Source organism: Loxodonta africana, chromosome 9, assembly GCF_030014295.1.
Source record: "Loxodonta africana isolate mLoxAfr1 chromosome 9, mLoxAfr1.hap2, whole genome shotgun sequence".
Classification (NCBI taxonomy): Eukaryota; Metazoa; Chordata; class Mammalia; order Proboscidea; family Elephantidae; genus Loxodonta; species Loxodonta africana.
Genome location: NC_087350.1, coordinates 32,875,341 through 32,892,432, shown reverse-complemented (window position 1 = coordinate 32,892,432; position 17,092 = coordinate 32,875,341). Strand labels below are relative to the sequence as shown.

Genomic DNA, 17,092 nt, shown 5'->3' with positions numbered 1-17,092 from the left:
TAATCTTTTCCACTGATTTACCTTAACTCTTTGGCCACTAAGTTGAATACAAATTATATGTACAGGTGTGATATGCCATTTAAAAAATTATTTATGAAAGTAATAATGGTCTTCTTAGAAAATTTAGAAAGCAGTGATAATAAAAATTGCCTGTAATCACACTATCTGAAGCTATCACTGTTAATGTTTTAGAATATATATTTCTCATTTTTTCCGTGTATGTGTATTTTATAAATCATATATTTAAAGGATAGAAGTAATGTTTGAGGCAAGTATGAGAATAAGTATTGAAATTATTAGATACTAAAAGGGGAAAAAAAAACACTGCATATTATGTTATCCTAGTGTTAATTCTCTAAAAGGATTATATGCCCTATAAAAGTGTTTTTCTTTGAAATTTTTTTTTTTAATGTATTTCAGATGAAGATTTACAGAACAAACTTGCTTGTCATTAAACAGTACACATATTGTTTGGTGACGTTGGTTACCAACCCCACGACATGTCAACACTCTCCCTTCTTGACCTTGGGTCCCCTCCTGCCTTCTAGTCCTTGCCCCAGGCTGGTCTGCCCCTTTAGTCTCATTTTGTTTTATGGGCCTGTCTAATCTTTGGCTGAAGGGTGAACCTCAGGAGCGACTTCATTACTGAGCTAAAAGGGTGTCCGGGGGCTATACTCTTGGGATTTCTCCAAACTGTGTTAGACCAGTAAGTCTGGTCTTTTTTTTGTGATTTAGAATTTTGTTCTACATTTTTCTCCAGCTCTGTCCGCGACCCTCTATTGTGATCCCTGTCAGAGCAGTTGGTGGTGGTAGCCAGGCACCATCTAGTTGTACTGGACTAAGTCTGGTGGAGGCTGTGGTACTTGTGGTCCATTAGTCCTTTGGACTAATCTTTCTTTTGTGTCTTTGGTTTTCTTCAATCTCCCTTGCTTCTGATGGAGTGTCTTAGATGGCCACTCACAAGCTTTTAAGACCCCAGGTGCTACCCACTAAAGTAGAACGTAGATCATTTCCTTTATAAACTATGTTATGCCAGTTGAACTAGATGTTCCCTGAGACCATGGCCCCCACAACCCTCAGCTCCTGGTCCCTCAGGAAGTTTGGATGTGTTTATGGAGCTTCCATGACCTTGCCTTGTATAGGATGTGCTGACTTCCCCAGTTGGAATACTCTTTGTTTTAAAGATTAATTCTGGTCCCTTACTGTTGTTATAACATAGAAATTTTTCTATTTTAACATTCTATTTCCCATGCTTTTCAAATGAAAGAAAGTAGTTTTCCATTGTAGTGTATTAATTATTAGTTTATTTTGCTTTGGGATTTGTCATATGTTCACACTTTTCTGATACATGTCTTTTTGGGAGGAGGAGTTAAAAATATTTGTGGGTTAAGAGCATCAGTGTTTTTTCATAGGAGTAACAGGTATCATAGTACTTAAGAATTTGCATTTCATTGTCAGATAGATTTGAGATTGAATTCCAGCTCTGTCACTGACAGTTATTTTGTAGAATATCTCTCAAGTTGGCATTGCTTGATATTTTCTCAGGATTAGATTGAGGACTTGCATTACTGGGAAGGATATCAAAGAGGTGGTGTTTGCCTCTCAGTGCATCATATCAAGGGATACGTGATATTAATATGTATCGCTGGTGATGTTAACCCTGATCACTTGGCTAAGGTAGTATCTGTCAGGATTCTGCATTATAACCTTACTATTTTTCCCTATTCATCATTCCTCCTGAAGGAGGAAATATTTTTAAGGAAAAACGGTCACTTCTCTCTATTTAATTATTCAGTTATTTTTTTATAACAGGAAGGATTCAGGGATATTTATTTTAAGTTTATAATCCAATACTGTGGTGCCCTGGTGGTGTGGTGGTTAAGAGCTATAGCTACTAACCAAAAGGTCCGCAGTTTGAATCCACCAGCTGCTCCTTGGAAACCCTGTGGAGCGGTTCTACTTTGTTCCAACTTTGGCTACCACGAGCTTTTTCAGGTTAATTTCTGCGCCTTTGTGATATACATGAAATTTTTATTTAAAGTGTTGTGTTTCTGGCAACTCAAGACATTTTGCACTCATCTTGTATTTTTCCTGTCCCAGCCCTAGAATCAATCAGTTCTTCAAGGAGCCCTGTTTCATTTTACCGGAAAATGGTATTTAGAAACCACAATCTAGGTGTTAGATATACTCATTGTTACACCTATGATTACAAATGCATTTGCTAAAACTACTTGTTTTACTTTCTTATTTACATTTTTCTCTGATATCTTTTCCTTATATTCTTTTCCTTTGAGCTCCTAAACCAGCAAGAGTTGTTCTATGTGATTGTTACGCAACATATGAAGTATATTAAATCTTTTTCCTGCAAGTTTTCATCCAGTTCTGTATCTTACTTTTTGTCCTTTACCCTGTCTCTTTGTTCTGCAGAATATAAGCTTCTTGTTTAAGAACTATACACTGTTTCATTCAACAAACATTAGTTAGCATCTGAGCTGCATGCTTGGCACCATGTAGGAACTGAGGGTTTAAAAATAAACAAAGTAAACATGGTCTCTGTATTCACAGAACTTACACAGTGCCTAGCTCAGTTTACGTTATAGTCTGCTGAGTTATTCAGATATAGGCCATTTATTGTCATAAACCAGATGAGAACCGTATTTTTCCTTATGTTACCCAATGTTCAAGCACATAGTGAATATTTAGAGTATATTTATTAAAAGGTCAGAGGATCAGGAAGGGGGAGGGTAAAGTTGCTGAAAAAAACTGGGGACATAACCAGTTGTACTAAGTTCCAGTCTCAATGAACCTGTAATTTGATGCTTATAAGTATCAGATTCTGTCTGCCAGTTTTCAGAGTACAGGGAAGTGATATAATAAGGTTTTAGGAAGATAGTTCAGCTGTGGTGTAGAGACGGTGAGGGGACAACATGAGAGAGCAGTTAGGAGACTGTTAAGGTTAAAGATCACAGTGACCAAACTAACATGAACTAAGATTATAGAAGTGTGAGTAGAGAGGAGTGAACAGTTTTGAGTGATACATAATATGCTATATAAATACTATATTTTTACACAAATTACTCACACCTTATTCATTTGTTTGCCAACCATGCCCTCCCCACCCTCCGCGCAGAGGTATTTTCATAAATGCTACTATGTCAATTTTTTTTAACATGTTGCCGTATAAAAAAACTTAGCATATCGCGCTTACGAAAATACCTTGCTTGTCAGGGGAGGGCACGTTTAGCAAACAAACATAGAAGGTGCAAGTTATTTGCGTAAAAATATGGTAGTGCTTGGAAATAAGTTATGAAGGATTATTAAAAAATCAAGCATGGGAGTTAGTGATTGCTTATTTTTGTCATTAATTTTCACATACACTTTTCATTATTTCATAGTTTTCAAAACTAAAATCACTAGTTGATAAGATTATTTTGATGTTACTAATTATAGTGTTTTATGTTCATGATTTCCAGTGTAGTTTCATATTATATTATTTCATTTAATCCTCATAATAATCTTTGAAGGAAGTCATTTTGACCACTTTAAAAATATAGAAACTCAAATCCCAGATTGAATATTTTATAGATGTTCACACAGTTGGCAGAATTAGAGTGTGAATATACGTCTTCAAACTCTGAGTATGTCACTTGTCTGATAGAGGCATTTCGAAAGAATTTTGTGTTGCATAATTAGATAGAATTTTCTTCTAAAACTTTTAAAAATTCATTGTATTTATTTATTTTTTTATTTCAGGGGACTGAACATAGGATTTTTACTTTAAATGAAGGATGTTCAGCCCAGATTTATACTGCAGAGTTGGATAAAGCCAAGCTACACTTAAAATTACTTGACTATCTTAATCATGATTGGAAAAGTGAATATCATATAAAACCTAATCAACAAGACATTGGTTTCATCAACTTTACATGTGTTACAGAAATAGAAAAGACTGATTTAGATATTGCTATCCATGTGACTTATAATACTGGCCAGGTGGTTGTGGCATTTCATAGTCCTTATTGGATGGTCAATAAAACTGGCCGCATGTTACAATACAAGGCAGATGGAATTCATCGAAAGCATCCACCTAATTATACAAAGCCAGTTCTCTTTTCTTTTCAGCCAAAGCACTTTTTTAATGACAATAAGGTATGTAAATTTTTTTTTTTTTAGCTTTTTACTGCTCTTTAGCTATTTAAGACTCCTTTTTAGTTTGTAGAGTTCTAAAGAATTAATTATTATGAAACCTAGATAAAAATAACATTTGTTAAATATTTGAAGTTAAAAATATTAGAATATATTTTGGGGAAAGGTTTGGTGTATTAGCAATATAATATTTAGCTTGTGCTAAAAACTAGAAGATTTCTCAATTTAGATTGGAATTTTTAAAGTTACTTAAATTGAAATATATTTGAAATCTCTCTTTCTAGGTTCAGCTTATGGTAACTGATAGTGAATTGTCAGATCAGTTTTCAATTGATACTGTTGGTAGTCATGGAGCTGTTAAATGTAAAGCCCTGAATATGGAGTATCAGGTGAGTTAATTCTTTGCTTATCAAAAAAATTAAACTGTGCCTAAAACATGTAAACATGGTCTCTGCATTCACAGCAGTTACACAGTGCCTAGCTCAGAGTTTAATTTTTGTAAGGGCGTTATGATAATGTGGAGTAGCTGGGTGGTGCATATGGTTAAAGGGTTTGGCGGCTAAGCTAAAGGTTAGAGGTTTGAGTCCACCCAGATGTGCCTCGGAAGAAAGGCCTGGTGATCTACTTCCAAAAATCAGCCATTGAAAATCCTATGGACTTTAGACAAAGATTTGACAGTACTGTAAGACAAGGAATGATACACGTGAGGAACGTGCTTCTTGATTAAGTTGGGTGTGTGAGACCAAATGGGCAACTCCTGTCCAAAGGCATGATGAGTGGGCAGGAAGGGACAGAGACTGGTCGAACAATTACAGGGAACCTGGGGCGGAAGCGGGGAGTGTGCAGTCACATTGAGGGGTTTGCAAGCAGTGTCACAAAACAGTATGTGTATACATTTTGAATGAGAAATTAACTTGAACTGTGAACTTTTACCTAAAGCACAATAAAAAGAAAAAAAAAAAGAAAACGCTGTGGAGCACAACTTCTATTCTGACACACATGAGGTCACCACAAGTCAGTATTGGCTGGAGAACACTGGTTATTAGTGGTTATGATAATGTAACTGTTGCAAGGTAACTTAATGTTTCCCTTCCAGGTTGGTGTCACTATAGACCTCAGCAGCTTTAATATTACCAGGATTGTGACGTTTACCCCTTTTTATATGATTAAAAACAAAAGCAAATATTGTGTATCAGTGGCTGAAGAAGGAAGTGATAAATGGCTCTCTCTTGATTTGGAGCAGGTGAGTAGGTGAATTTCAGATATGTGCCTCTTTGAATTTTCTTTTTTCCTTGAAGTTAGGTACTTGAAATCGTTGTGTAATGTTTTAACTTCCCCCTCCCCCTGCCCTGTCCATTTGGGTTTGAATTTTTATTGAGTATTACAGTGTGCCAGGATGTTTAATTACTAAGAGCCAGATTTGCCTTCTGGAATGCATAGCTTAATAAGAGAGAGGCATTTAACAGTTCCTAACCAACTGGGGTAAATACAGCAGTAGAAGACTAGATAAGGTCTAGATACATCAAAGAGAAGAGATGATTTATTCTCTCCTGGAAGCTTTGGGAATGCCCTCATAGAATAGGGCAAGCCAGACTTTAAGTTGAGCATCTTTTCATATGTTTGGTGGCCATTTGAATGTCTTCTTTGGTGAAATGTTTATTTAAGACCTCTGCCCATTTTATGATTGGGTTGTCCTTTTGTTGTTAAGTCGTGGAAGTTTTATATGTTTTTTTTATTTTTAGATTCTTGTCAAATACGTGGTTTTCAAAGATATTCTCCCAGTCATTAGCTTTCTTTTCATCTTTTTGGTGAAGTCTTTTGGTGAACAAAGTTTTTAATTTTTATGAGGTCTAGTTTACTTATTTTGTCTTTTACTGTTTGTGCACTTCTTATTATAGTTGATAATCCGTTATTAAAAACTAGGCCTAACAGCGTTGCCCTTGCATTTTCTTCTAAGAATTTTATGGTTTTAGTTTGCACATTTAGGTCCTTAATCCATTCTGTTGAAAATTCTGCTGTGATTCTGCTATTTCCTTGGAGATCATTTTTCTTTTCTCTCTGGCTACCTTCAGAGTCTTTCTTCTCTTTGTCTTTGATGTTCTGCAGTCGTTCTACTATCTGCTTAAGTGTGTGTGGTTTTATTTATCTTGCTGGAATGCTTTACTCCTGGATCTATGGATTCATTTATTTGATACTTCTGTAAAATTTGCAAATATTATCTTTTTAACTATTGCCTCTCCTCCATTCTTCCATTTCCTCCTATCAGACATATGTTAGATTTTCATATTTTATTTTCCATGCATCTTATGCTTTTAATCAGTTTAACTCTTTTTTGCTGCTTTTTGAATAAATTATGCATATCTTTTATTTCACAAATTTTACTTTTAATATGTCTAAACTGCTATTTAAACCATCCACTGAGTTTTTTACTTAAACAATTATATTTCTCATTTCTAGAAGTTCCACCTTTTCTTCAAGTTGATCTGTTCGTTCATTCTTTCAACAAATATTTATTGTGTACCTCTTGCTGGTACACTTAACAGTACCCTCATTTCTCTGAGACTCTTCGTTTTTCTCTCTCCCTTTGGATTGCATAATCTCTGCTCATCTCTCCTCAGGTTTGCTGATTATTTCTTCTACCACCTCAAATCCTCTGTTGAGCCCCTCTAGTGAATTTTTCATTCAGTTATTGTAGTTTTCAGCTCTAGAATTTGTCTCTTTATTGGTATTATCTATATGGTGAGACATTATTCTCACACTTTAATTCTTTAAACATGATTTCCTTCAGTTTTTTTAAATCCATTGTCTGGGATTTATCAGGGACAGTTTCTATTGCCTGCTTTTTTTGCCCCAGGTTTGGGGCATGCTTCCCTGCTACTTTGTGTGTCACATAATTTTGTTGCTGTTGTTCTAAACTGGACATTTTAAATAATATAATATGACAACTTAAGATATCAGCTCTTACTTTCCCATCCCCTTCACAAAAGAATCCTGTAGTCCCCATGTGTAGGACACCTCAACATGGCTACTGACATTCTGAGCCAAGGGGATGTGGTATAGGGGATAAATTAGGGAGATTAGTACAGTTTATACACTTCCACACTGTTCCTTTGTTTGTTTGTTTGCTTTTAATTAATTTTTATTAAGCTTCAAGTGAACATTTACCATTCCAATCAGTCTGTCACATGTAGGTTTACATACATCTTACTCCCTTGTCCCACTTGCTCTCCCCCTATTGAGTCAGCCCTTTCAGTCTCTCGTTTCGTGCCAATTTTGCCATCTTCCCTCTCTCTCTATCTTCCCATCCCCCCTCCAGTCAAGAGTTGTCAACACACTCTCCAGTGTCCACCTAATTTAATTAGCTCACTCTTGATCAGCATCTCTCTACCCCCACTGACCAGCCCTTTTCATGCCTGATGAATTGTCTTCAGGGATGGTTCCTGTCCTGTGGCATCAGAAGTTCTGGGGAGCATTGTCTCTGGGATTCCTCTAGTCGCAGTCATACCATTAGGTATGGTCTTTTTATGAGAATTTGGGGTCTGTATCCCATTGGTCTCCTGCTCCCTCAGGAGTTGTCTGTTGTGCTCCCTGACAGGGCAGACATCGATTGTGGCCGGGCACCAACTAGTTCTTCTGGTCTCAGAATAATGTAGGTCTCTGGTTCATGTGGCCCTTTCTGTCTCTTGGGTTCTTAGTTGTCGTGTGACCTTGGTGTTCTTCCTTTGCCTTTGCTCCAGGTGGGTTGAGACCAATTGATGTATCTTAGATGGCCGCTTGTTGGCATTTAGGACCCCAGGCACCACAATTCAAAGTGGGATGCAGAATGTTTTCATAATAGAATTATTTTGCCCATTGACTTAGAAGTCCCCTCAAACCAAGTTCCCCCGACCCCAGCCCCTGCTCCGCTGACCTTTGAAGCTTTCATTTTATCCCGGAAACCTCTTTGCTTTTGGTCCAGTCCAATTAGGCTGACCTTCCTTGTATTGAGTGTTGTCTTTCCCTTCACCCAAAGCAGTTCTTATCTACTGATTGATCAATAAAAAGCCCTCTCCCTCACTCCCTCCCTCCCCCCTTTGTAACCACAAAAGTATGTGTTCTTCTCCGTTTTTTCTATTTCTCAAGATCTTATAATAGTGGTCTTATACAATATTTGTCCTCTTGCCTCTGACTCATTTTGCTCAGCATAATGCCTTCCAGATTCCTCCATGTTATGAAATGTTTCAGAGATTCGTCACTGTTCTTTATCGATGCGTAGTATTCCATTGTGTGAATATACCACAATTTATTTACCCATTCATCCGTTGACGGACACCTTGGATGCTTCCAGCTTTTTGCTATTGTAAACAGAGCTGCAATAAACATGGGTGTGCATATATCTGTTTGTGTGAAGGCTCTTGTATCTCTAGGGTATATTCCAAGGAGTGGGATTTCTGGGTTGTATGGTAGTTCTATTTCTAACTGTTTAAGATAACGCCAGATAGATTTCCAAAGTGGTTGTACCATTTGACATTCCCACCAGCAGTGTATGAGAGTTCCAATCTCTCCGCAGCCTCTCCAACATTTATTATTTTGTGTTTTTTGGATTAATGCCAGTCTAGTTGGTGTGAGATGGAATCTCATCATAGTTTTAATTTGCATTTCTCTAATGGCTGATGATCGGGAGCATTTTCTCATGTATCTGTTGGCTGCCTGAATATCTTCTTCAGTGAAATGTGTGTTCATATCCTTTGCCCACTTCTTGATTGGGTTGTTTGTCTTTTTGTGGTTGAGTTTTGACAGAATCATGTAGATTTTAGAGATCAGGCGCTGGTCTGAGATGTCATAGCTGAATATTCTTTCCCAGTCTGTAGGTGGTCTTTTTACTCTTTTGGTGAAGTCTTTAGATGAGCATAGGTGTTTGATTTTTAGGAGCTCCCAGTTATCTGGTTTCTCTTCATCATTTTTGGTAATGTTCTGTATTCTGTTTATGCCCTGTATTAGGGCTCCTAGGGTTGTCCCTATTTTTTCTTCCATGATCTTTATCGTTTTAGTCTTTATGTTTAGGTCTTTGATCCACTTGGATGTTAGTTTTTGTGCATGGTGTGAGGTATGGGTCCTGTTTCATTCTTTTGCAAATGGATATCCAGTTATGCCAGCACCATTTGTTAAAAAGACTATCATTTCCCCAATTGACTGACACTGGTCCTTTGTCAAACATCAACTGCTCATACGTGGATGGATTTATATCTGGGTTCTCAATTCTGTTCCATTGGTCTATGTGCCTGTTGTTGTACCAGTACCAGGCTGTTTTGACTACTGTAGCTGTATAATAGGTTCTGAAATCAGGTAGAGTGAGGCCTCCCACTTTCTTCTTCTTTTTCAGTAATGCTTTGCTTATTCGGGGGTTCTTTCCCTTCCATGTGAAATTAGTGATTTGTTTCTCTATCCCCTTAAAATATGACATTGGTATTTGGATTGGAAGTGCGTTATATGTATAGATGGCTTTTGGTAGAATAGACATTTTTACTATGTTAAGTCTTCCTATCCATGAGCAGGGTATGTTTTTCCACTTAAGTATGTCCTTTTGAATTTCTTGTAGCAGAGTTTTATAGTTTTCTTTGTATAGGTCTTTTACATCCCTGGTAAGATTTATTCCTAAGTATTTTATCTTCTTGGGGGCTACTGTGAATGGTATTGATTTGGTTATTTCCTCTTCGGTGTTCTTTTTGTTGACGTAGAGGAATCCAGGTGATTTTTGTATGTTTATTTTATAACCTGAGACTCTTCCAAACTCTTCTATTAGTTTCAGTAGTTCTCTGGAGGATTCCTTAGGGTTTTCCATGTATACGATCATGTCATCTGCAAATAGTGATAGCTTTACTTCCTGCTTGCCAATCTGGATACACTTTATTTCTTTGTCTAGCCTAATTGCCCTGGCTAGGACTTCAAGTACGATGTTGAATAAGAGCGGTGATAAAGGGCATCCTTGTCTGGTTCCCGTTCTCAAGGGAAATGCTTTCAGGTTCTCTCCATTTAGAGTGATATTGGCTGTTGGCTTTGCACAGATGCCCTTTATTATGTTGAGGAATTTTCCTTCAATTCCTATTTTGGTAAGAGTTTTTATCATAAATGGGTGTTGAACTTTGTCAAATGCCTTTTCTGCATCTATTGATAAGATCATGTGGTTTTTATCTTTTGTTTTATTTATGTGATGGATTACATTAATGGTTTTTCTGATATTAAACCAGCCTTGCATACCTGGTATAAATCCCACTTGATCAGGGTGAATTATTTTTTTGATGTGTTGTTGGATTCTATCGGCTAGAATTTTGTTGAGGATTTTTGCATCTATGTTCATGAGGGATATAGGTCTATAATTTTCTTTTTTTGCAATGTCTTTACCTGGTTTTGGTATCAGGGAGATGGTAGCTTCATAGAATGAGTTGGGTAGTATTCCGTCTTTTTCTATGCTTTGAAATACCTTCAGTAGTAGTGGTGTTAAGTCTTCTCTGAAGGTTTGGTAGAACTCTGCAGTGAAGCCGTCTGGGCCAGGACTTTTTTTTGTTGGAAGTTTTTTGATTACCGTTTCAATCTCTTTTTTTGTTATGGGTCTATTTAGCTGTTCTACTTCTGAATGTGTTAGTTTAGGTAGGTAGTATTTTTCCAAGAATTTATCCATTTCTTCTAGGTTTTCAAATTTGTTAGAGTACAGTTTTTCGTAGTAATCTGAAATGATTCTTTTAATTTCATTTGGCTCTGTTGTGATGTGGTCCTTCTCGTTTCTTATTTGGGTTATTTGTTTCCTTTCCTGTTTTTCTTTAGTCAGTCTAGCCAATGGCTTATCAATTTTGTTAATTTTTTCAAAGAACCAGCTTTTGGCTTTGTTAATTCTTTCAATTGTTTTTCTGCTCTCTAATTCATTTAGTTCAGCTCTAATTTTTATTATTTGTTTTCTTCTGGTGCCTGATGGGTTCTTTTGTTGCTCACTTTCTATTTGTTCAAGTTGTCGGGACAGTTCTCTGATTTTGGCTCTTTCTTCTTTTTGTATGTGTGCATTTATCGATATGAATTGGCCTCTGAGCACTGCTTTTGCTGTGTCCTAGAGGTTTTGATAGGAAGTATTCTCCTTCTCGTTGCTTTCTAAGAATTTCCTTATTCCCTCCTTGATGTCTTCTATAACCCAGTCTTTTTTCAGGAGGGTATTGTTCATTTTCCAAGTATTTGATTTCTTTTCCCTAGTTTTTCTGTTATTGATTTCTAGCTTCATTGCCTTGTGGTCTGAGAAGATGCTTTGTAATATTTCGATGTTTTGGATTCTGCAAAGATTTGTTTTATGACCTAATATGTGGCCTATTCTAGAGAATGTTCCATGTGCACTAGAAAAGAAAGTGTATTTTGCAGCAGTTGGGTGGAGAGTTCTGTATAAGTCAATGAGGTCAAGTTGGTTGATTGTTGTAAGTAGGTCTTCCGTGTCTCTATTGAGCTTCTTACTGGATGTCCTGTCCTTCTCCGAAAGTGGTGTGTTGAAGTCTCCTACTATAAATGTGGAGGTGTCTATCTCGCTTTTCAATTCTGTTAAAATTTGACTTATGTATCTTGCAGCCCTGTCATTGGGTGCATAAATATTTAATATGGTTATGTCTTCCTGATCAATTGTCCCTTTTATCATTATATAGTGTCCTTCTTTATCCTTTGTGGCGGATTTAAGTCTAAAGTCTATTTTGTCAGAAATTAATATTGCTACTCCTCTTCTTTTTTGCTTATTATTTGCTTGATATATTTTTTTCCATCTTTTGAGTTTTAGTTTGTTTGTGTCTCTAAGTCTAAGGTGTGTCTCTTGTAGGCAGCATATAGATGGCTCGTGTTTCTTTATCCAGTCCGTGACTCTCTGTCTCTTTATTGGTGCATTTAGTCCATTTACATTCAGCGTAATTATAGATAAATAAGTTTTTAGTGCTGTCATTTTGATGCCTTTTCATGTGAGCTGTTGGCCATTTCATTTTTCCACATGCTTTTTTGTGCTGAGACGTTTTTCTTAGTAGCTTGTGAGATCCTCATTTTCATAATGTTTAACTTTATGTTAGTTGAGTCGTTACGTTTTTCTTGGCTTTTTTCTTGAGTTATGGAATTGATATTCCTTTTTGTGGTTACCTTATTATCTACCCCTATTTTTCTAAGTAAAAACCTAACTTGTATCCTTCTATATCGCCTTGTATCACTCTCCATCTGGCAGTTCAATGCCTCCTATATTTAGTCCCTCTTTTTGATTATTGTGATCGTTTATCTATTGATTTCCATGATTTCCTGTTATGTGTATTATTTTGTTTATTTATTTATTTTTTAGAATTAATCTTAATTTGTTTGTTTTTGTGCTTTCCCTATTTGAGTTGCGTTGATATCAGGACGTTCTGTTTTGTGACCTTGTATTGTGCTGGTACCTGATATTATTGGTCATCAGGCCGAACAATCTCCTTTAGCATTTCTTGCAGTCTTGGTTTAGTTTTTGCAAATTCTCTAAACTTGTGTTTATCTGTAAATATCTTAATTTCTCCGTCATATTTCAGAGAGAGTTTTGCTGGATATATGATCCTTGGTTGGCAGTTTTTCTCCTTCAGTGCTCTGTATACGTCGTCCCATTCTCTTCTTGCCTGCATGGTTTCTGCTGAGTAGTCTGAACTTATTCTTATTGATTCTCCCTTGAAGGAAACCTTTCTTTTCTCCCTGGCTGCTTTTAAAATTTCCTGTTTGTCTTTGGTTTTGGCAAGTTTGATGATAATATGTCTTGGTGTTTTTCTTTTTGGATCAATCTTAAATGGGGTTCGATGAGCATCTTGGATAGATATCCTTTCGTCTTTCATGATGTCAGGGAAGTTTTGTGTCAGGAGTTCTTCAACTATTTTCTCTGTGTTTTCTGTCCCCCCTCCCTGTTCTGGGACTCCAATCACTCGTAAGTTATCCTTCTTGATAGAGTCCCACATGATTCTTAGGGTTTCTTCATTTTTTTAAATTCTTTTATCTGATTTTTTTTCAGCTATGTTGGTGTTGATTCCCTGGTCCTCCAGAAGTCCCAGTCTACATTCTAATTGCTCGAGTCTGCTCCTCTGACTTCCTATTGCGTTGTCTAATTCTGTAATTTTATTGTTAATCTTTTGGATTTCTACATGCTGCCTCTCTATGGATTCTTGCAACTTACTAATTTTTCCACTGTGTTCTTGAATAATCTTTTTGAGTTCTTCAACAGTTTTACCAGTGTGTTCCTTGGCTTTTTCTGCAGTTAGCCTAATTTCATTTGTGATGTCTTTATGCATTCTGTAAATTAGTTTTTTATATTCTGTATCTGATAATTCCAGGATTGTATCTTCATTTGGGAAAGATTGTGATTCTTTTGTTTGCGGGGTTGGAGAAGCTGTCATGGTCTGTTTCTTTATGTGGTTTGATATGGAATGCTGTCTCTGAGCCATCACTGGGAAACTAGTTTTTCCAGGTAATCAGCTAAAAAAAAATGCAGTCAAATCCCTGTCTGAATTCTCCCTCTGGCTCAGGGTATTCGGATGTTAATGGAGCCGCCTAGGGAGGGTGGAGGAGGGATCAGAGAGCTAGGAGTGTAGCACCACAGAATATAGAGCTGATCCCCACGTTCACACTCCGCCCCCGTCCTCCAAAATCCCGGCGGGACGGCTCCCCGGTGGGACGCTACTCTCCCTGCTCTGAGACCAGTCACTTCCTCCCAGGGACTTCTCCCTCCGGTGCGCCGCACCTCACACGCGCACTGGGTGGGCGTCCACCGCACGAACGTGTGGGCCCCACCCCGGGGTCGCTTTAGGGAAATATAGTTGATCCGCCCGCTCGCACCACGCCCGCTTCCCGCCAAACTCCCGGCGGGACGGCTCCCCGGCTGGGTCGCTGCTCTCCCTGCTCCAAGATCAGTCACTGCCTCCCGGGTGCTTCTCCCACTGGCTGCGCCGCTACGCCACCCGCGCCAACCAGCTAGATGCCCTCCCGGGATGGGTTCGGGGGGGTAGGGCTGGGCCCCTTGTCTGTGCCGTCTGCCCCCCTGGGCTCTGCCCCAGATGGGGCTCTGAAGGTCACCTGCCTGGTACGCTGGCTCCTAGTTCTGAAAACGGTCGCTGTCTGCCTGTATTTGTTCGTTTTCCATCTCTAAGTCTGTGTTTGTTGTTCAGAGTTTGTAGATTGTTATGTATGTGATCGATTCACTTGTTTTTCCGAGTCTTTGTTGCAAGAGGGATCCGCGGTAGCGTCCACCTAGTCCGCCATCTTGGCCCCCTGTTCCTTTGTTTTTAATACAGGACCTCATCCTCCTCGTTTTTAGTACAGCATCCCACCCCTCCCTCACCTGTGCCTAGTAGCCTTAATTCAGAGCCTCTTTGGTTCAGCCTTTCCAGAAAGCAAATTCCTATCTTCTGTTTGGCTTTATAGGTGGGGAAGGGATCTGTGAAATGGTGGTAGTAGTAATAGCATTAGAACCTGTCTAACTTTGGGGGGCATCATTTGAATCAAGATCAGCCCAAGGCTGATCCCTGTGAGGTGGAGGTGAGACATACTGCCACTCTCCATCCATTTTACCAATTCTGATACCAGCTCTCTCTCCCATAAAACTCTCACTTCTCTTCTGGGTTTGATAATTCATTGCAGTGGCCACAGAGAACTCACAAACCATCCTTAGAGTTAAATGGTTTATTAGGGAAGCCACAGGCTACAACTCAGGATCTGGATCAGGACACATGCAAGCAAAGTCTCCCTTGTTCAGCGCAGGGCTGCTCTCTCAGCTCCTCTCAGCTGTGCAAGCAAGCAGGCAAGCCCTTCTCTCTACTGTGCATGCCCCCCATTGGCTGTGCAGGCCACCTTTGAGCCCCCTGAGGACAGACTCCTCTCAACCACCTGAGGACAGGCTCCTCTTAGCCCCTTTGGGACAGGCTTCTCTTGGTCACCTCAGGACAGGCTCCACTCAGCCCTGCTGCTGGGCCCTGTCACTGGGCCTCTTGCTGTCTTCAGTATTACAACTCTTACAGCCAAGTATGTTCCTTGCCTTCTTTCTCTCTTGCCTTTTCTCCTTTTTGTATCTTCCTTCTTCCTGTCTCAAAAACCTCTGTGGAGTTGGATATGTATATGTACAAACCCCTCACCAGTTTAAAGGCGTGGCCCTCCCAGCAGGGCCACAAACTGATCAATACCCTCTTGGTAGACCACAGGCACTTCATTTGCATAATCCCCAGTCATTAGCCTTCTTTTCATCTTTTTGGTAAAGTCTTTTGATGAAGAAAGTTTTTAATCTTTATGAGGTCCCATTTATTCATTTTGTCTTTTATTGTTTGTGTGTTTGTTATTATAGTTGGCATAGTTGGTCAATATACTATGCAAATGAAGTGACTATAACTCCCCTCCCCCCACACTGGGTATATAGTCACTTCATTTGCATAGTGTATTGACCAATCCCTGCAGGGTACATACCATTCACAGGGCAGGCTGCAGCCAGGACTAGACAAAAAGTATCAAACCACAGGTTGTTTACAGAGTATCCAGGAAATGTCAGTTAACCTGGACAAAAGTAACAAACCTCTGGGATAGAAAATTAGGGCAAAGGAAACTCCTGAGATCTCAGGGGGAAAAAATCTCTCAAGCTGTTTTTCTAAAGAACCAAGGCAAAGGGCCACATACCAGAACTCATTTCACCCCAGGATCTCAGGATCTAATTGTTGTTTATCTAAATGTTAGTCAATCCCCTTATTTTCATCTCCACTCCATGTTCCATACTTAATTGTACCTGAGTTTTTCAATTCCTGAGCTCTCTCATTCTCCTAATGTGTTTATGCTTATTATATTCCTTTCTTCATACTAATGGCATTTTCAGAAGGACTAACAATAAATGCATGTATATAATTTGTCACTTTTAACCTCAACTCCTGCCCTCCTTTCTCTTCCCTAAATTTCTCCACTGGACGCAAATTTTTACTTTACCTGTACTTGCATGGGAAACCTACTGTGAGGATTGACTTTTTCCTTAGCAGAAAGACTCAAAGGAGTCTCAAGAGTCTAGCACATAACTCTTAAAAGAGATAGAGTCTATATTACTAAATATCAAAGATCGATTTTTTAGCCAAGGCTTCCAGGAAATAGCAGGCTTGAGGGTGTCCAGAGAGCACATGTTCTCAATTCCTCATGGGAAATATGTTGGGGGTAGTATTGCTGCTATTCTGAGTCTTCCTGGTAAGTTTCTGCTAGGTTGCAGGAAGCCCTGAGAACACCCCAAGCCTCTTATATCCTTAACTATATCCTGTGACTAGTTGCATAATTAACTTTGTATGGTTGAATAAAATTGCATTAAGCAAGCTAATGCACCTGAATCTGATTTCCAGATTCTGTTACGTTGTCCCCAGGTCATATAGTGATGATTAGATATATGCACAGCCTCTTTAAAATGTGTAAAGTGACCAGCTTGGTTAGGGTCTATCACACTGAGGCAAAATCGACTACACTAACAGTTTACAGACAAGGCTGGCCCTCCTTTCCTAGTACTTTAGATCTTTTCTTTGTTTCCAGAGCACATTGTCCAGTCCTCTAACAGGGTGCCTTGAGTCTTTCCTGTTTGTTTAGTTTGGTTTCCAGGTCACTGACGGTCCAGGTTTTTTCTTAACATTCTGAGTCTATTTCCTACTTCACCTTTGGGTACTTCCTTTATATTTTTTACTCTTATTTGATGACCAGAACTCTGAACTTAATACATGTCCTGACTCTTGTCATTTTTTAATATTTTGACTTCTGCTTAATAATCAAATACTGCCCACAGCCTGGGTTTGATTTTTGGTACCTCAGCATACCTTTATTTTAAACTGATCACCTGGGTCTAAACTCTTGGCTTCCTTGCTCGTGTTTAGACCTTTTTTTTTTTTTTAATCTGGACCACATTAATGTCTCTTTCCTTCCCAGCACCCTGCTTACCATAGCTCTT

General features: G+C 38.6%; 1 protein-coding gene across 5 annotated transcripts in view; it reads left to right on the top strand.

Moving 5' to 3' along the window:
• Nucleotides 1–17,092, top strand: part of VPS13A (vacuolar protein sorting 13 homolog A) — a 265,017-nt gene that overhangs the window by 185,297 nt on the left and 62,628 nt on the right. For all 5 annotated transcript variants that reach the window (XR_010322961.1, XR_010322960.1, XM_064291207.1 and 2 more), the window contains 3 exons: nucleotides 3,754–4,149; nucleotides 4,431–4,535; nucleotides 5,243–5,389. Coding sequence is in view for 3 of the 5 variants with exons in the window: in XM_064291207.1 (XP_064147277.1) it covers nucleotides 3,754–4,149; nucleotides 4,431–4,535; nucleotides 5,243–5,389 (648 nt within the window). In the remaining 2 variants the exon portion in view is untranslated. The remainder of the gene's footprint in view (nucleotides 1–3,753; nucleotides 4,150–4,430; nucleotides 4,536–5,242; nucleotides 5,390–17,092) is intronic.